Below are 21,329 nucleotides of genomic sequence, written 5' to 3'. Positions count from 1 at the left end.
GATTCTCTTTCCTGGACAAGCATTACCAGTTTGTGGCTCTGCCGTTTGGCCTAGCTACAGCTCCAAGAATTTTTACAAAGGTTCTCGGTGCCCTTCTGTCTGTAATCAGAGAACAGGGTATTGTGGTATTTCCTTATTTGGACGATATCTTGGTACTTGCTCAGTCTTCACATTTAGCAGAATCTCATGCGAATCGACTTGTGTTGTTTCTTCAAGATCATGGTTGGAGGATCAATTCACTAAAAAGTTCATTGATTCCTCAGACAAGGGTAACCTTTTTGGGTTTCCAGATAGATTCAGTGTCCATTACTCTGTCTCTGACAGACAAGAGAGGTCTAAAATTGATTTCAGCTTGTCGAAACCTTCAGTCACAATCATTCCCTTCGGTAGCCTTATGCATGGAAATTCTAGGTCTTATGACTGCTGCATCGGACGCGATCCCCTTTGCTTGTTTTCACATGCGACCTCTTCAGCTCTGTATGCTGAACCAATGGTGCAGGGATTACACAAAGATATCTCAATTAATATCTTTAAAACCGATTGTAAGACATTCTCTGACGTGGTGGACAGATCACCATCGTTTAATTCAGGCTGGCTTCTTTTGTTCTTCCGACCTGGACTATAATCTCAACAGATGCAAGTCTTACAGGTTGGGGAGCTGTATGGGGGTCTCTGACAGCACAAGAGGTTTGGGAATCTCAGGAGGTGAGATTACCGATCAATATTTTGGAACTCCGTGCAATTTTCAGAGCTCTTCAGTCTTGGCCTCTTCTGAAGAGAGAATCGTTAATTTGTTTTCAGACAGACAATGTCACAACTATGGCATACATCAATCATCAAGGAGGGACTCACAGTCCTCTGGCTATGAAAGAAGTATCTCGAATTCTGGTTTGGGCGGAATCCAGCTCCTGTCTAATCTCTGCGGTTCATATCCCAGGTATAGACAATTGGGAAGCGGATTATCTCAGTCGCCAAACGTTGCATCCGGGCGAATGGTCTCTTCACCCAGAGGTATTTCTTCAGATTGTTCAAATGTGGGAACTCCCAGAAATAGATCTGATGGCTTCTCATCTAAACAAGAAACTTCCCAGGTATCTGTCCAGATCCCGGGATCCTCAAGCGGAAGCAGTGGATGCATTGTCACTTCCTTGGAAGTATCATCCTGCCTATATCTTTCCGCCTCTAGTTCTTCTTCCAAAAGTAATCTCCAAGATTCTGAAGGAATGCTCGTTTGTTCTGCTGGGTAGCTCCAGCATGGCCTCACAGGTTTTGGTATGCGGATCTGGTCCGGATGGCCTCTTGCCAACCGTGGACTCTTCTGTTAAGACCAGACCTTCTGTCGCAAGGTCCTTTTTTCCATCAGGATCTCAAATCCTTAAATTTAAAGGTATGGAGATTGAACGCTTGATTCTTGGTCAAAGAGGTTTCTCTGACTCTGTGATTAATACTATGTTACAGGCTCGTAAATCTGTATCTAGAGAGATATATTATAGAGTCTGGAAGACTTATATTTCTTGGTGTCTTTCTCATCATTTTTCCTGGCATTCTTTTAGAATTCCGAGAATTTTACAGTTTCTTCAGGATGGTTTAGATAAAGGTTTGTCCGCAAGTTCATTGAAAGGACAAATCTCTGCTCTTTCTGTTCTTTTTCACAGAAAGATTGCTAATCTTCCTGATATTCATTGTTTTGTACAAGCTTTGGTTCGTATAAAACCTGTCATTAAGTCAATTTCTCCTCCTTGGAGTTTGAATTTGGTTCTGGGGGCTCTTCAAGCTCCTCCTTTTGAACCCATGCATTCTTTGGACATTAAATTACTTTCTTGGAAAGTTTTGTTCCTTTTGGCCATCTCTTCTGCCAGAAGAGTCTCTGAATTATCTGCTCTTTCTTGTGAATCTCCTTTTCTGATTTTTCACCAGGATAAGGCGGTGTTGCGAACTTCTTTTGAATTTTTACCTAAGGTTGTGAATTCCAACAACATTAGTAGAGAAATTGTGGTTCCTAAATTATGTCCTAATCCTAAGAATTCTAAGGAGAAATCGTTGCATTCTTTGGATGTTGTTAGAGCTTTGAAATATTATGTTGAAGCTACTAAGTCTTTCCGAAAGACCTTCTAGTCTATTTGTCATCTTTTCCGGTTCCAGAAAAGGCCAGAAAGCTTCTGCCATTTCTTTGGCATCTTGGTTGAAATCTTTAATTCATCATGCCTATGTCGAGTCGGGTAAAACTCCGCCTCAAATGATTACAGCTCATTCTACTAGGTCAGTTTCTACTTCCTGGGCATTTAGGAATGAGGCTTCGGTTGATCAAATTTGCAAAACAGCAACTTGGTCCTCTTTGCATACTTTTACTAAATTCTACCATTTTGATGTGTTTTCTTCTTCTGAAGCAGTTTTCGGTAGAAAAGTACTTCAGGCAGCGGTTTCTATTTGAATCTTCTGCTTATGTTTTCATTAAACTTTATTTTGGGTGTGGATTATTTTCAGCAGGAATTGGCTGTCTTTATTTTATCCCTCCCTCTCTAGTGACTCTTGCGTGGAAAGATCCACGTCTTGGGTAGTCATTATCCCATACGTCACTAGCTCATGGACTCTTGCTAATTACATGAAAGAAAACATAATTTATGTAAGAACTTACCTGATAAATTCATTTCTTTCATATTAGCAAGAGTCCATGAGGCCCACCCTTTTTGTGGTGGTTATGATTTTTTTGTATAAAGCACAATTATTCCAATTCCTTATTTATATGCTTTCGCACTTTTTTTCTTATCACCCCACTTCTTGGCTATTCGTTAAACTGATTTGTGGGTGTGGTGAGGGGTGTATTTATAGGCATTTTGAGGTTTGGGAAACTTTGCCCCTCCTGGTAGGAATGTATATCCCATACGTCACTAGCTCATGGACTCTTGCTAATATGAAAGAAATGAATTTATCAGGTAAGTTCTTACATAAATTATGTTTTTTCTAGGGATGGAATTTGCTAGAAAATGCTGCTTATACCGGATTAATGTAAGTAAAGCCTTAAATGCAGTGATAGCTACTGGTATCAGGCTTATTAATAGAGATGCATACTCTTATAAAAATGTAATATAAAACGTTTGCTGGCATGTTAATCGTTTTTATATATGTTTGGTGACAAAACTTATTGGGGCCTAGTTTTTTTCCACATGGCTGGTTTGATTTCTGCCTAGAGACAGTTTCCTGAAGCTTTCCACTGTTGCAATATGAGTGGGAAGGGCCTATTTTAGTGCAATATCACAACTGTGGCTTACATCAACCATCAAGGGGGAGCCAGGATTTCCCTTGCGATGTTAGAAGTCTCAAAAATAATTTGCTGGGCAGAGACTCACTCTTGCCACCTGTCAGCAATCCATATCCCAGGCGTGGAGAACTGGGAGGCGGATTTTCTAAGTCGTCAGACTTTTCACCCGGGGGAGTGGGAACTCCATCCGGAGGTGTTTGCTCAATTGATTAATCGTTGGGGCAAACCAGAGTTGGATCTCATGGCGTCTCGCCAGAACGCCAAGCTTCCTTGTTACGGATCCAGGTCCAGGGACCCAGAAGCGACGCTGATAGATGCTCTAGCAGCGCCTTGTTTCTTCAACCTGGCTTATGTGTTTCCACCGTTTCCTCTGCTCCCTCGACTGATTGCCAAAATCAAACAGGAGAGAGCATCTGTGATTCTAATAGCGCCTGCGGGGCCACGCAGGACCTGGTATGCAGACCTAGTGGACATGTCATCCTTTCCACCATGGACTCTGCCTCTAAGACAGGACCTTCTAATACAAGGTCCTTTCAATCATCCAAATCTAATTTCTCTGAGACTGACTGCATGGAGATTGAACGCTTGATTCTATCAAAGCGTGGCTTCTCCGAGTCAGTCATTGATACTTTAATACAGGCACGAAAGCCTGTTACCAGGAAAATCTATCACAAGATATGGCGTACATATCTTTACTGGTGTGAATCCAAGAATTACTCATGGAGTAAGGTTAGGATTCCTAGGGTATTGTCCTTTCTCCAAGAGGGTTTGGACAAAGGATTATCAGCTAGTTCCTTAAAGGGACAGATTTCTGCTCTGTCTATTCTTTTGCACAAGCGTCTGGCAGAAGTTCCAGACGTCCAGGCATTTTGTCAGGCTTTGGTTAGAATTAAGCCTGTGTTTAAACCTGTTGCTCCCCCATGGAGCTTAAGCTTGGTTCTTAAAGTTCTTCAAGGAGTTCCGTTTGAACCCCTTCATTCCATTGATATTAAGCTTTTATCTTGGAAAGTTCTGTTTTTGATGGCTATTTCCTCGGCTCGGAGAGTCTCTGAGCTATCTGCTTTACAATGTGATTCTCCTTATCTGATTTTTCATGCAGATAAGGTAGTTCTGCGTACCAAACCTGGGTTTTTACCTAAAGTGGTTTCTAACAAGAATATCAATCAAGAGATTGTTGTTCCATCATTGTGTCCTTATCCTTCTTCAAAGAAGGAACGTCTTTTACATAATCTGGACGTAGTCCGTGCCTTGAAGTTTTACTTACAAGCTACTGAAGATTTTCGTCAACCATCTTCCCTGTTTGTCGTTTATTCTGGACAGAGGAGAGGTCAAAAAGCTTCGGCAACCTCTCTTTCCTTTTGGCTTTGGAGTATTATACGCCTAGCCTATGAGACTGCTGGACAGCAGCCCCCTGAAAGAATTACAGCTCATTCTACTAGAGCTGTGGCTTCCACCTGGGCCTTTAAAAATGAGGCCTCTGTTGAACAGATTTGCAAGGCCGCGACTTGGTCTTCGCTTCACACTTTTTCAAAATTTTACAAATTTGATACTTTTGCTTCTTCGGAGGCTGTTTTTGGGAGGTTCTTCAGGCAGTGGTTGCTTCCGCTTAATCCCTGCCTTGTCCCTCCCATCATCCGTGTACTTTAGCTTTGGTATTGGTATCCCATAAGTAATGGATGATCCGTGGACTGGATACACTTAACAAGAGAAAACATAATTTATGCTTACCTGATAAATTTATTTCTCTTGTACAGTCACCACTGCACCCTATGGTTTCTCCTTTCTCTGTTTGTTTCGGTGGAATGACTGGATATGGCAGTTAGGGGAGGAGCTATATAGCAGCTCTGCTGTGGGTGATCCTCTTGCAACTTCCTGTTGGGAAGGAGAATATCCCATAAGTAATGGATGATCCGTGGACTGGATACACTACAAGAGAAATAAATTTATCAGGTAAGCATAAATTATGTTTTTCTTTGCTATTTTTTCCGCTCGCAGAGTTTCTGAGCTTTCAGCTCTGCAGTGTAATTCCCTGTACCTTATTTTAAATGCAGATAAGGCAGTCCTTCATACTAAATGGGGGTTTCTCCCTAAGGTGGTGTTGGATCGAAACATTAATCAGGAGATTGTTGTCCCTTCTATTTGTCCTAATCCTTCTTCTCATAAGGAATGTCTTTTGCATAACTTGGATGTTTTGCGTGCTTTAAAGTTTTACTTACAAGCTACTAAGGATTTTCGGCTATCTTCTCCCTAGTTTGTTGTTTTTTCTCAAAAGCATAAGGGTCAGAAGGCCATTTCTACTACTGTCTCTGGTTGAGAAGTTTGCTTTGTTTGGCTTATGAGACTGCTTGATAGCAGCCTCCTGAGAGAATTACGGCTCATTCCACTAGGGCTGTTTCCTCTTCTTGGGCTTTCAAAAATTAAGCTTCTGTGAAACAGATTTGCAAGGCGGCAACGTGGTCCTCTCTGCATACTTTTTCCAAATTCTACAAAATTTGATACTTCAAGTGGTGTGGTGTCTTCTGTTTTAGGTCCTCCTGCTTTTCTCTTGTAAGGTGTATCCAGTCCACGGATCATCCATTACTTGTGGGATATTCTCATTCCCAACAGGAAGTTGCAAGAGGACACCCACAGCAGAGCTGTCTATATAGCTCCTCCCCTAACTGTCATACCCAGTCATTCTCTTGCAACTCTCAACAAGCAAGGACTTTGTAGGAGAGAGTGGTTAAATATAGCTAGTTTATTTCAATCAAAAGTTTGTTATTTTTAAATAGTACCGGAGTTGTGCTATTTTATCTCAGGCAGTAAATAGAAGAAGAATCTGCCTGAGGTTTCTATGATCTTAGCAGGTTGTAACTAAGATCCATTGCTGTTCTCACATATGTCTGAGGGGATTACACAGATGAGGTAACTTCAGCGAGAGAATGGCGTGCAGTTTATTCTGCTATGAGGTATGTGCAGTTATAATTTTTTCTAGAGATGGAAAACACTAGAAAATGCTGCTGATACCGGATTAATGTAAGTTAAGCCTGAATACAGTAATTTAATAACGACTGGTATCTCCCAGGGGTAATACCCTTATGATATTGCAATATAAAACGTTTGCTGGCATGTTTAATCGTTTTTATATATACTTTGGTGATAAAACTTTATTGGGGCCTAGTTTTTTTCCACATGGCTGGCTTAAATTTTGACTAGAAACAATTTCCACTGTTGTAGTATAAAAGTTACAGTTGGTGCAGTTAAAATTACAAACTGACATCCAGCTTCCCTCAAAGGCCCTCTGAATGCTATAGGACATCTCTAAAGGGCCCAAAGGCTTTCCAAAGTCGTTTATTGGGGAAGGTAGGGCCACAGCTTTCTGTGGCAGTTGGTTGTGACTGTTAAAAAACGTCTATTTCGTTTTTTTGATCCGTTTTTTGAACTAAGGGGTTAATCATCCATTTGCAAGTGGGTGCAATGCTCTGTTAGCCTATTATACACACTGTAAAAATTGCGTTTGATTTACTGCATTTTTTTCACTGTTTTTCAAATTCTGACAAAATTTGTTTCTCTTAAAGGCACAGTACCGTTTTTTATATTTGCTTGTTAACTTGATTTAAAGTGTTTTCCAAGCTTGCTAGTCTCATTGCTATTCTGTATAAACATGTCTGACATAGAAGAAACTCCTTGTTTATTATGTTTAAAAGCTATGGTGGAACCCCCTCTTAGAATGTGTACCAAATGTACTGATTTCATTTTATGCAATAACGATCATTTTCTGTCTTTAAAAAATTTATCACCAGAGGAATCTGACGAGGGGGAAGTTATGCCGACTAACTTTCCCCACGTGTCAGACCCTTTGACTCCCGCTTAAGGGACTCACGCTCAAATGGCGCCAAGTACATCTAGGGCGCCCATAGCGTTTACTTTACAAGACATGGCGGCAGTCATGGATAATACACTGTCAGCGGTATTAGCCAGACTACCTGAACTTAGAGGTAAGCGAGATAGCTCTGGGGTGAGACAAAATGCAGAGCATACTGACGCTTTAAGAACCATGTCTGATACTGCCTCACAATATGCAGAAGCTGAGGAAAGAGAGCTTCATTCAGTGGGTGATGTTAATGACTCAGGAAAGATACCTGATTTTAATATTTCTACATTTAAATTTAAGCTTGAACACCTCCGCGTGTTGCTTAGCGAGGTTTTAGCTGCTCTGAATGACTGTGATACAATTGCAGTGCCAGAGAAATTGTGTAGACTGGATAAATATTTTGCAGTGCCGGTGTGTACTGATGTTTCTCTTGTAAGGTGTATCCAGTCCACGGATCATCCATTACTTGTGGGATATTCTCATTCCCAACAGGAAGTTGCAAGAGGACACCAACAGCAGAGCTGTAATATAGCTCCTCCCCTAACTGTCATAGCCTGTCATTCTCTTGCAACTCTCAACAATCAAGGACGTTGTAGGAGAGAGTGGTTAAATATAGCTAGTTTATTTTCTTCAATCAAAGGTTTGTTATTTTTAAATAGTACCGGAGTTGTGCTATTTTATCTCAGGCAGTAAATAGAAGAAGAATCTGCCTGAGGTTTCTATGATCTTAGCAGGTTGTAACTAAGATCCATTGCTGTTCTCACATATGTCTGAGGGGATTACACAGATGAGGTAACTTCAGCGAGAGAATGGCGGGCAGTTTATTCTGCTATCAGGTATGTGCAGTTATAATTTTTTCTAGAGATGGAAAACACTAGAAAATGCTGCTGATACCGGATTAATGTAAGTTAAAGTGAAGGTAAAGTTACCTGTTTGACAATATTGAATTCAATTCTCTGTCCCAAATGAATATGACTTTCATTCATCATCTTGTATTAAACCATCGTTAACTGTACTTATCGCCCTAATAAATCTATCTTTCTAGCTAATCAAATTCAACCCGTTTTTTATAAATCACGTTCTCCTTAGATCACGTGCTCCTTACATCCAATTGAATTTCTGGCCGTTAGGCGGCTGTCGATCTACGTCACTCACATCCCTTTTAAAGTGCGCATGCGCTAATCTCTCTTCCATATTGTACTCAAGGCGCGTTCCCGTTTTTTGCGCATGCGTAATAGATTTAAGTAGGAATAGCCACATATTTATACCACTGTTTGTTTGCTACGGACGTCTCAGAAACAGAAGACCATTGCTAATGATTGCTGTACTTCGGATAAATACGATACTTCTATACACACTTAGTTAACTATAGCTTTGCATGCTCAGTATCGGTAGAAACCGGCGATTCGCGCATGCGCAATAGTTATGATTACCGTGCTTGCGCTTTGGAGATGCGTATAGAGCGGGTGAGACCGCTCTATACGTCACAGCATAGAAAGTGCGGAAGTAGAGGTGGGGAGGAGTTTTTCGTGTAAACGGTAGGCAGATATTTATTTATAAAAAATAGTAAAATTGATAAAAAATATTAAAATAAACTTAACGAACAGCTTATTCTTTTAATAATATATGAATTTATGCCTTCAATTCAAGAAAACTTTACCTTCACTTTAAGCCTGAATACAGTGATTTAATAACGACTTGGTATCATGCTTACTCCCAGGGGTAATACCCTTATGATATTGCAATATAAAACGTTTGCTGGCATGTTTAATCGTTTTTATTTATGCTTTGGTGATAAAACTTTATTGGGGCCTAGTTTTCTCCAACATTGGTGTGTCCGGTCCACGGCGTCATCCTTACTTGTGGGATATTCTCTTCCCCAACAGGAAATGGCAAAGAGTCCCAGCAAAGCTGGTCACATGATCCCTCCTAGGCTCCGCCCACCCCAGTCATTCTCTTTGCCGTTGCACAGGCAACATCTCCACGGAGATGGTTAAGAGTTTTTTGGTGTTTAAATGTAGTTTTATTCTTCTATCAAGTGTTTGTTATTTTAAAATAGTGCTGGTATGTACTATTTACTCTGAAACAGAAAAGGATGAAGATTTCTGTTTGTAAGAGGAAGATGATTTTAGCAGACAGTAACTAAAATCGATTGCTGTTTCCACACAGGACTGTTGAGATGAAGTAACTTCAGTTGGGGGAAACAGTTAGCAGTCTTTTCTGCTTAAGGTATGACTAGCCATATTTCTAACAAGACCATGTAATGCTGGAAGGCTGTCATTTCCCCTCATGGGGACCGGTAAGCCATTTTCTTAGTTAAACATAAAAGAATAAAGGGCTTCAAAAAGGGCTTAAAAACTGGTAGACATTTTTCTGGGCTAAAACAATTGCTTTACTAGGCATATTATGCAGATTCTAACTAATTATTGGTATTATAATCTTGGGGAATGTTTAGAAAAACGGCAGGCACTGTGTTGGACACCTTTTTCAGATGGGGGCCTTTCTAGTTATAGACAGAGCCTCATTCTGGGACTGTATAGGGGTTAAATGTAAAAACGGCTCCGGTTCCGTTAATTTAAGGGTTAAAGCTCTGAAATTTGGTGTGCAATACTTTTAATGCTTTAAGACACTGTGGTGAAATTTTGGTGAATTTTGAACAATTCCTTCATACTTTTTCACATATTCAGTAATAAAGTGTTTTCAGTTTGAAATTTAAAGTGACAGTAACGGTTTTATTTTAAAACGTTTTTTGTGCTTTGTTGACAAGTTTAAGCCTGTTTAACATGTCTGTACCATCAGATAAGCTATGTTCTATATGTATGAAAGCCAATGTGTCTCCCCATTTAAATTTATGTGATAATTGTGCCATAGTGTCCAAACAAAGTAAGGACAGTAATGCAACAGATAATGATATTGCCCAAGATGATTCCTCAAATGAGGGGAGTAAACATGATACTACATCATCCCCTACTGTGTCTACACCAGTTATGCCCACACAGGAGGCCCCTAGTACATCTAGTGCGCCAATACTTATTACCATGCAACAATTAACGGCTGTAATGGATAACTCCATAGCAAATCTTTTATCCAAAATGCCTACTTATCAGAGAAAGCGCGATTGCTCTGTTTTAAACCTTGAAGAGCAAGAGGACGCTGATGATAACTGTTCTGACATACCCTCACACCAATCTCAAGGGGCCATGAGGGAGGTTTTGTCTGATGGAGAAATTTCAGATTCAGGAAAAATTTCTCATCAAGCTGAACCTGATGTTGTGACATTTAAATTTAAATTAGAACATCTCCGCGCACTGCTTAAGGAGGTGTTATCTACTCTGGATGATTGTGACAATTTGGTCATTCCAGAGAAATTATGTAAGATGGACAAGTTCCTAGAGGTTCCGGTGCCCCCCGACGCTTTTCCTATACCCAAGCGGGTGGCGGACATAGTAAATAAAGAGTGGGAAAGGCCCGGCATACCTTTTGTTCCCCCCCCTATATTTAAGAAATTATTTCCTATAGTCGACCCCAGAAAGGACTTATGGCAGACAGTCCCCAAGGTCGAGGGGGCGGTTTCTACTCTAAACAAACGCACTACTATTCCTATCGAAGATAGTTGTGCTTTCAAAGATCCTATGGATAAGAAATTAGAGGGTTTGCTTAAAAAGATTTTTGTACAGCAAGGTTACCTTCTACAACCAATTTCATGCATTGTTCCTGTCACTAGGGCAGCGTGTTTCTGGTTCGAGGAACTAGAAAAATCGCTCAGTAAAGAATCTTCGTATGAGGAGGTTATGGACAGAGTTCAAGCACTTAAATTGGCTAACTCTTTTGTTTTAGATGCCGCTTTGCAATTAGCTAGATTAGCAGCGAAAAATTCAGGGTTTGCTGTCGTGGCGCGCAGAGTGCTTTGGCTAAAGTCTTGGTCAGCGGATGTGTCTTCCAAGACAAAATTGCTTAACATTCCTTTCAAGGGTAAAACATTATTTGGACCTGATTTGAAAGAGATTATTTCAGACATCACTGGGGGAAAGGGCCACGCCCTCCCACAGGATAGGTCTTTTAAGGCTAGTAATAAGCCTAATTTTCGTCCCTTTCGCAGAAACGGACCAGTCTCTAATTCTGTATCCTCTAAGCAAGAGAGTAATACTTCACAACCCAAACCAGCCTGGAAACCAATGCAAGGCTGGAACAAGGGTAAGCAGGCCAAGAAGCCTACCACTGCTACCAAAACAGCATGAAGGGATAGCCCCCGATCCGGGACCGGATCTAGTGGGGGGCAGACTTTCTCTCTTTGCTCAGGCTTGGGCAAGAGATGTTCAGGATCCTTGGGCGCTAGAAATAGTTTCTCAAGGTTATCTCCTGGAATTCAAGGAACTACCCCCAAGGGGAAGGTTCCACAGGTCTCAATTATCTTCAAACCAAATAAAGAGACAGGCATTCTTACATTGTGTAGAAGACCTGTTGAAGATGGGAGTGATACATCCAGTTCCAATAAGAGAACAAGGAATGGGATTTTATTCCAATCTGTTCATAGTTCCCAAAAAAGAGGGAACATTCAGACCAATTTTGGATCTAAAGATCCTAAACAAATTTCTCAGGGTACCATCGTTCAAAATGGAAACTATTCGAACGATCCTACCTACTATCCAGGAAAATCAATTTATGACTACCGTGGATTTAAAGGATGCGTACCTACATATTCCTATCCACAAGGAACATCATCAGTTCCTAAGGTTCGCTTTTCTGGACAAGCATTACCAGTTTGTGGCACTTCCATTTGGATTAGCCACTGCTCCAAGGATTTTCACAAAGGTACTAGGGTCCCTTCTAGCGGTTCTAAGACCAAGGGGCATTGCAGTAGTACCTTACTTGGACGACATCCTGATTCAAGTGTCGTCCCTATCAAAAGCAAAGGCTCATACGGACATCGTCCTAGCCTTTCTCAGATCTCACGGATGGAAGGTGAACAAAGAAAAAAGTTCTCTGTCCCCGGCAACAAGAGTTCCCTTCTTGGGAACAATAATAGATTCCTTAGAAATGAGGATTTTTCTGACAGAGGTCAGAAAATCAAAACTTCTAAGCTCTTGTCAAGTACTTCATTCTGTTCCTCGTCCTTCCATAGCGCAGTGCATGGAAGTAATAGGATTGATGGTTGCAACAATGGACATAGTTCCTTTTGCACGAATTCATCTAAGACCATTACAACTGTGCATGCTCAGACAGTGGAATGGGGATTATACAGACTTGTCTCCGACGATTCAAGTAGATCAAAAGACCAGAGATTCACTCCTTTGTTGGCTGACCCTGGACAATCTGTGACAGGGAATGAGCTTCCGCAGACCAGAGTGGGTCATTGTCACGACTGACGCCAGCCTAGTGGGCTGGGAATCCCTGAAAGCTCAGGGTCTATGGTCTTGGGAAGAGTCTCTTCTCCCGATAAACATTCTGGAACTGAGAGCGATATTCAATGCTCTCAGAGCTTGGCCTCAACTAGCAAAGGCCAAATTCATAAGGTTTCAGTCAGACAACATGACGACCGTTGCATATATCAATCATCAGGGGGTAACAAGGACTTCCCTGGCGATGAAAGAAGTGACCAAGATAATTCAATGGGCGGAGGATCACTCCTGCCACTTGTCTGCGATCCACATCCCAGGAGTGGAAAATTGGGAAGCGGATTTTCTGAGTCGTCAGACATTCCATCCGGGGGAGTGGGAACTCCATCCGGAAATCTTTGCCCAAATAACTCAATTATGGGGCATTCCAGACATGGATCTGATGGCGTCTCGTCAGAACTTCAAGGTTCCTTGCTACGGGTCCAGATCCAGGGATCCCAAGGCGACCCTAGTAGATGCACTAGTAGCACCTTGGACCTTCAACCTAGCTTATGTATTCCCACCGTTTCCTCTCATCCCCAGGCTGGTAGCCAGGATCAATCAGGAGAGGGCCTCTGTGATCTTGATAGCTCCTGCGTGGCCACGCAGGACTTGGTATGCAGACCTGGTGAATATGTCATCGGCTCCACCATGGAAGCTACCTTTGAGACAGGACCTTCTTGTTCAGGGTCCATTCGAACATCCGAATCTGGTTTCCCTCCAACTGACGGCTTGGAGATTGAACGCTTGATTTTATCAAAGCGTGGGTTTTCAGATTCTGTAATAGATACTCTGATTCAGGCTAGAAAGCCTGTAACTAGAAAAATTTACCATAAAATATGGAAAAAATATATCTGTTGGTGTGAATCTAAAGGATTCCCATGGAACAAGATAAAAATTCCTAAGATTCTATCCTTTCTACAAGAAGGTTTGGAGAAAGGATTATCTGCAAGTTCTCTGAAGGGACAGATCTCTGCTTTATCTGTTTTACTTCACAAAAGACTGGCAGCTGTGCCAGATGTTCAAGCATTTGTTCAGGCTCTGGTTAGGATCAAGCCTGTTTACAGACCTTTGACTCCTCCCTGGAGTCTAAATCTAGTTCTTTCAGTTCTTCAAGGGGTTCCGTTTGAACCCTTACATTCCGTAGATATTAAGTTATTATCTTGGAAAGTTTTGTTTTTGGTTGCAATTTCTTCTGCTAGAAGAGTTTCAGAGTTATCTGCTCTGCAGTGTTCTCCGCCCTATCTGGTGTTCCATGCAGATAAGGTGGTTTTGCGTACTAAGCCTGGTTTTCTTCCGAAAGTTGTTTCCAACAAAAATATTAACCAGGAGATAGTTGTACCTTCTTTGTGTCCGAATCCAGTTTCAAAGAAGGAACGTTTGTTACACAATTTGGACGTAGTCCGTGCTCTAAAATTCTATTTAGAGGCTACTAAAGATTTCAGACAAACATCTTCCTTGTTTGTTGTTTATTCTGGTAAAAGGAGAGGTCAAAAAGCGACTTCTACCTCTCTTTCCTTTTGGCTTAAAAGCATTATCCGATTGGCTTATGAGACTGCCGGACGGCAGCCTCCTGAAAGAATCACAGCTTACTCCACTAGGGCTGTGGCTTCCACATGGGCCTTCAAGAACGAGGCTTCTGTTGACCAGATATGTAAGGCAGCGACTTGGTCTTCACTGCACACTTTTGCCAAATTTTACAAATTTGATACTTTTGCTTCTTCGGAGGCTTTTTTTGGGAGAGGGTTTTGCAAGCCGTGGTGCCTTCCATTTAGGTGACCTGATTTGCTCCCTCCCTTCATCCGTGTCCTAAAGCTTTGGTATTGGTTCCCACAAGTAAGGATGACGCCGTGGACCGGACACACCAATGTTGGAGAAAACAGAATTTATGCTTACCTGATAAATTACTTTCTCCAACGGTGTGTCCGGTCCACGGCCCGCCCTGGTTTTTTAATCAGGTCTGATGAATTATTTTCTCTAACTACAGTCACCACGGTATCATATGGTTTCTCCTATATATATTTCCTCCTGTCCGTCGGTCGAATGACTGGGGTGGGCGGAGCCTAGGAGGGATCATGTGACCAGCTTTGCTGGGACTCTTTGCCATTTCCTGTTGGGGAAGAGAATATCCCACAAGTAAGGATGATGCCGTGGACCGGACACACCGTTGGAGAAAGTAATTTATCAGGTAAGCATAAATTCTGTTTTTTCCACATGGCTGGCTTAAATTTTGACTAGAAACAATTTCCACTGTTGTAGTATAAAAGTTACAGTTGGTGCAGTTAAAATTACAAACTGTGACATACAGCTTCCCTCAAAGGCCCTCTGAATGCTGTAGGACATCTCTAAAGGGCCCAAACGCTTTCCAAAGTCGTTTATTGGGGAAGGTAGGGCCACAGCTTGCTGTGGCAGTTGGTTGTGACTGTTAAAAAACGTCTATTTCGTTTTTTTGATCCGTTTTTTGAACTAAGGGGTTAATCATCCATTTGCAAGTGGGTGCAATGCTCTGTTAGCCTATTATACACACTGTAAAAATTTCGTTTGATTTACTACATTTTTTCACTGTTTTTCAAATTCTGACAAAATTTGTTTCTCTTAAAGGCACAGTACCGTTTTTTATATTTGCTTGTTAACTTGATTTAAAGTGTTTTCCAAGCTTGCTAGTCTCATTGCTATTCTGTATAAACATGTCTGACATAGAAGAAACTCCTTGTTTATTATGTTTAAAAGCCATGGTGGAACCCCCTCTTAGAATGTGTACCAAATGTACTGATTTCATTTTATGCAATAAAGATCATTTTCTGTCTTTAAAAAAATGTATCACCAGAGGAATCTGACGAGGGGGAAGTTATGCCGACTAACTTTCCCCACGTGTCAGACCCTTTGACTCCCGCTTAAGGGACTCACGCTCAAATGGCGCCAAGTACATCTAGGGCGCCCATAGCGTTTACTTTACAAGACATGGCGGCAGTCATGGATAATACACTGTCAGCGGTATTAGCCAGACTACCTGAACTTAGAGGTAAGCATGATAGCTCTGGGGTGAGACAAAATGCAGAGCATACTGACGCTTTAAGAACCATGTCTGATACTACCTCACAATATGCAGAAGCTGAGGAAAGAGAGCTTCAGTCAGTGGGTGATGTTAATGACTCAGGAAAGATACCTGATTCTAATATTTCTACATTTAAATTTAAGCTTGAACACCTCCGCATGTTGCTTAGGGAGGTTTTAGCTGCTCTGAATGACTGTGATACCATTGCAGTGCCAGAGAAATTGTGTGGACTGGATAAATATTTTGCAGTGCCGGTGTGTACTGATGTTTTTCCAAATACCTAAAAGGTTTACAGAAATTATTAATAAGGAATGGGATAGACTAGGTGTGCCGTTCTCTTCCCCTCCTATTTTTAGAAAAATGTTTCCAATAGACGCCACCACATGGGACTTATGGCAGACAGTCCCTAAGGTGGAGGGAGCAGTTTCTACTCTAGTAAAGCGTACTGCTATCCCTGTCGAGGACAGTTGTGCTTCCCCCCCAAAAGGGAGATTTCACCTTTCACAATTATCTGCACACCAGATAAAGATAGAGGCATTCTTACACTGTGTACGAGTCCTCCTAGTTATGGGAGTGATCCATCCAGTTCCAAAGGAGGAACAGGGACAGGGTTTTTACTCAAATCTGTTTGTGGTTCCCAAAAAAGAGGGAACCTTCAGACCAATTTTGGATCTAAAGATCTTAAACAAATTCCTCAAAGTTCCGTCGTTCAACTATTCGTACCATCCTACCACTGATCCTGGAGGGTCAATATATGACTACAGTGGATCTAAAGGATGCTTATCTTCACTTTCCGATACACAAAGATCATCATCGGTTTCTCAGGTTTGCCTTTTAAGACAGGCATTACCAGTTGTAGCTCTTCCCTTGGGATTAGCTACAGCCCCAAGAATCTTTACAAAGGATCTAGGGTCACTTATGGCTGTCCTAAGGCCGTGGGGCATAGCAGTAGCCCCTTATTTAGACGACATCCTGATACAGGCGTCAAACTTCCAAATTGCCAAGTCTCATACGGACGTAGTACTGGCATTTCTGTGGTCGCATGGGTGGAAAGTGAACGAGGAAAAGAGTTCTCTATCCCCACTCACAAGAGTTTCCTTTCTAAGGACTCTGATAGATTCTGTAGAAATGAAAATTCACCTTACGGAGTCCAGGTTATCAAAGCTTCTAAATTCCTGCCGGGTTCTTCATTCCATTCCGTGCCCTTCGGTGGTTCAGTGTATGGAAGTAATCGGCTTAATGGTAGCGGCAATGGACATAGTGCCGTTTGCACGCTTACATCTCAGACCGCTGCAACTATGCATGCTCAGTCAGTGGAGCGGGGATTACACAGATTTGTCCCCTCAACTGAATCTGGACCAAGAGACCAGGGATTCTCTTCTCTGGTGGCTATCTCGGGTCCATCTGTCCAAAGGTATGACCTTTCGCAGGCCAGATTGGACAATTGTTACGACAGATGCCAGCCTTCTAGGTTGGGGTGCAGTCTGGAACTCCCTGAAGGCTCAGGGATTGTGGACTCAGGAGAAGTCTCTCCTTCCATTAAATATTCTGGAACTAAGAGCGATATTCAAGGCTCTTCAGGCTTAGCCTCAGTTAGCAACTCTGAGTTACATCAGATTTCAGTCGGACAACATCACGACTGTAGCTTACGTCAACCATCAAGGGGGAACGAGAAGTTCCCTAGAGATGTTAGAAGTTTCAAAAATAATTCGCTGGGCAGAGATTCACTCTTGCCACCTATCAGCTATCCATATCCCAGGTGTAGAGCACTGGGAGGCGGATTTTCTAAGTCGTCAGACTTTTCATCCGGGAGAGTGGGAACTCCATCCGGAGGCATTTGCACAACTGATTCATCGTTGGGGCAAACCAGAACTGGATCTCATGGTGTCTCGCCAGAACGCCAAGCTTCCGTGTTACGGATTCAGGTCCAGGGATCCCAAGGCGACACTGATAGATGCTCTAGCAGCGCCCTGGTCTTTCAACCTGGCTTATGTGTTTCCACCGTTTCCTCTGCTCTCTCGACTGATTGCCAAGATCAAGCAGGAGAGAGCATCAGTGATTCTGATAGCACCTGCGTGGCCACGCAGGACCTGGTATGCAGATCTAGTGGACATGTCATCCTTTCCACCATGGTCTCTGCCTCTGAAACAGGACCTTCTACTTCAGGGTCCTTTCAACCATCCAAATCTAATTTCTCTGAGGCTGACTGCCTGGAGATTGAACGCTTGATTTTATCAAAGCGTGGCTTCTCCGAGTCAGTTATTGATACCTTAAGACAGGCACGAAAGCCTGTCACCAGGAAAATTTACCATAAGGTATGGCGTAGATATCTTTATTGGTGTGAATCCAAGGGTTACTCATGGAGTAAGATCAGGATTGCTAGGATATTATCTTTTCTCCAAGAAGGTTTGGAAAAAGGATTGTCATCTAGTTAAGCGTCTGGCAGATGTTCCAGAAGTTCAGGCATTTTGTCAGGCTTTAGTTAGAATCAAGCCTGTGTTTAAACCTGTTGCTCCACCATGGAGCTTAAACTTGGTTCTTAAGGTTCTTCAAGGAGTTCCGTTTGAACCTCTTCATTCCATAGATATCAAGCTTTTATCTTGGAAAGTTCTTTTTTTGGTAGCTATTTCCTCGGCTCGTAGAGTCTCTGAGCTATCTGCCTTACAATGTGATTCTCCTTATCTGATTTTTCATACGGATAAGGTAGTCCTGCGTACCAAACCTGGGTTCTTACCTAAGGTGGTATCTAACAAGATTATCAATCAAGAGATTGTTGTTCCATCCTTGTGTTACACAATTTGGACGTGGTCCGTGCTTTAAAGTTTTACTTACAAGCTACTAAAGATTTTCGTCAAACATCTGCTTTGTTTGTTGTCTACTCTGGACAGAGGAGAGGTCAAAAGGCTTTGTCAACCTCTTTTTCTTTTTGACTAAGAAGCTTAATCCGCTTAGCCTATGAGACTGCTGGACAGCAGCCTCCTGAAAGGATTACAGCTCATTCCACTAGAGCTGTGGCTTCCACTTGGGCCTTTAAAAATGAGGCTTCTTTTGATCAGATTTGCAAGGCGACGACTTGGTCTTCGCTTCATATTTTTTCAAAATTTTACAAATTTGATACTTTTGCTTCTTCGGAGGCTATATTTGGGGGGGAGGTTTTACGGGCAGTGGTTCCTTCCATTTAAGTTACTGCCTTGTCCCTCCCTTCATCCGTGTACTTTAGCTTTGGTATTGGTATCCCAATGAATCCATTTGGTATTGGTATCCCAAAGGTGTATCCAGTCCACGGATGATCCGTGGACTGGATACACCTTACAAGAGAAAACACAATTTATGCTTACCTGATAAATTTTTTTCTCTTGTATCAAGTCCACGGCCCGCCCTGTCATTTTAAGGCAGGTAATTTTTAAATTTAAACTACAGTAACCACTGCACCCTATGGTTCCTCCTTTCTCTGCTTGTTTTCGGTCGAATGACTGGCTATGACAGTTAGGGGAGTAGCTATATTACAGCTCTGCTGTGGGTGTCCTCTTGCAACTTCCTGTTGGCAATGAGAATATCCCACAAGTAATGGATGATCCGTGGACTGGATACACCACAAGAGAAATAAATTTATCAGGTAAGCATACATTGTGTTTTTTTTCTCCCTCCTTGTTCGTTCTGTGTACTCTAGCTCTGGTATTGATTCCCACTAGTAATTAGAATGAAGTCGTGGACTCTCATGTCATAGGAAAGAAAACCCCGCCCTCTTAATTATAATTCGGCAGTTTATTTGAGTAAACCTCAGGCACCTTTTCACCCTTGTGTTTCTTCTTTTTTTTTTTTTTTTCCTTTGGCTGAATGACTGGGGATTATGGGTAAGGGAAGTGACGCTGCTCTTTGCCTCCTCCTGCTGGCCATGAGTTGAATATCCCACTAGTATTTGGAATGATGTCATGGATTCTCCATGTTCGGAAAGAAATAAATTTGTCAGGTAAGCAAAAATTTAGTTTTTTCTTCAAAACAACCCTTTATGTAGTCCATTCCTCTTCATGCTTTTAGATGCCGTTTGCACATGCAGCCTAAAAATGTTTTACCTACTGTATATCTCTTTAAACTTCAGTTGCTTAACCATTTATTAACATTTGCCTCCTGATCCAAATCTCTTTACATGTTGACTTTTGTGTTTTCCAGGTATGAGTGGAATAGCTGTAGCCCCTGTGCCAATGCCGCCCATTCCAGTAGTGGGAATGTCTCCTCCTCTAGTGTCCTCTGTCCCTGCAACAGCAGTGCCACCCATGGCAAATGGAGCTGCTGCCATAATACAGTCTCTTCCTGCTTTTGCTCACTCCGGTATGCTGCTTGGCTCAAACACTAACATTTTCCTTATGCTGTATCTAGAATTAAAGAGTTACAACTGCTGCCCTAATTTTTTGTAGTTTTATCTTGGGAGGTAATAGAATGTTTTGTCCTTTTGACATTATTATACTGATAGAAGTTACAGTGGCGCCCTTGTACTAAACTATAATAACTTAATTTTTCATAGCTTAACAAGTCAATTGTCTCATTACAAATTATTTTGCTTTGCATTGTCTACTGTTAAACTGCCGTTGGTATAAAAATGGCTCATGTTTGCACTTTGGCTGCCACAATTGCACACGATGATGATAATCATGCCCGCTTGGGAAATGCAGTCAATAATGCCCTTTTAATCCCAATGGCTACGCTGACCACTTAATTAGCCCTCTGTGGAGACGTTGCATCACAAATAAGTAAAAGGACTTCCTCAGTGTTACTGACAATCTGAAAATCTTTTTACTCCTGAAATTTTGGCCATGCTGTTAGTTTTAAGTAAATGTTTCAAGTACTAATCTAGTGGAATTGAAGAAAGAGTCTAGTCATAATTAAACTTTCAGGATTCAGATAAAGCATGTAATTTTAATCAACTTTCTAATTTACTCCTGTTATCAATTTTTATTCGTTCTCTTTGCATCTTTATTTGAAAAAGAAAGAATGTAAGCTTAGGAGCTGGCCCATTTTTGGTTCAGCTCCTGGGTAGTGCTTGCTGTAGCTTCCGATGTATATTATTATTCGAAGGACATTTTAGCCTGTATTTAAAAAAAAAAAAAAAAAAAAAATCCTTGATCAATCTACAGCATCATATGGGTGAACTGCTTATTTTCTTCATAAATGGAAAGAGTCTAAAGCTGCATTCATTACTTTTGGAAATTAAGAGCCTGGCCACCAGGAGGAGGCAAAGACACCCCAGCCAAAGGCTTAAATACTCCTCCCACTTTTCTCATCCCCCAGTCATTCTTTGCCTTTCGTCCCAGGAGGTTGGCAGAAAAGTGTCAGAAGTTTTGTTTCTGTCTCTTATGGAGGGTAGTACTTTTCAAAATGGTACGGGAGTTTTAAGTAATTCTGTCAGTCTCTCAGTGAGGGCTTGGATGAAAGTTTGAGTCCAGAGATGCAGAAAGAGTCTTTCTGCGAATCCATCCCAACTTATTTTAACAGCTCCACCAGTAATTGGCGTTGTCTAACTTCGCTTCTCTGTCTGTTCTCTCAAGTCCATGGCGGAGGCGAGGCTACTATCCGTCACACTTGAAGGGCCGTGTTCCTGTTCCACTGCGTAGATTCCGGTAAGATCCTTTCATTTTACTTCTTCATGAATGTACTGTAACTCATTTGTTCCTGCGAACTCACATGAAAAATACAGAGTCTCAGTGGGACTCCTTTAGTATCTTGGAATTAAGGGTTAATATCTCCTGAGGGGGATTATTGAACAGGTTTTTTTTAATCATGTTTATGTGA

The 21,329-nt window shown here is 41.7% G+C and overlaps 1 protein-coding gene across 1 annotated transcript in view; it reads left to right on the top strand.

Moving 5' to 3' along the window:
- Positions 1 to 21,329, top strand: part of ITSN1 (intersectin 1) — a 598,457-nt gene that overhangs the window by 47,665 nt on the left and 529,463 nt on the right. The window contains exon 3 of the mRNA XM_053705169.1: positions 19,713 to 19,871. Coding sequence (XP_053561144.1) covers positions 19,713 to 19,871 — 159 coding nt within the window. The remainder of the gene's footprint in view (positions 1 to 19,712; positions 19,872 to 21,329) is intronic.

Source organism: Bombina bombina, chromosome 3, assembly GCF_027579735.1.
Source record: "Bombina bombina isolate aBomBom1 chromosome 3, aBomBom1.pri, whole genome shotgun sequence".
Taxonomy (NCBI): domain Eukaryota; kingdom Metazoa; phylum Chordata; class Amphibia; order Anura; family Bombinatoridae; genus Bombina; species Bombina bombina.
The sequence above is the reverse complement of the archived record's forward strand: the minus strand, read 5'-3'. Positions and strand labels throughout refer to the sequence as shown.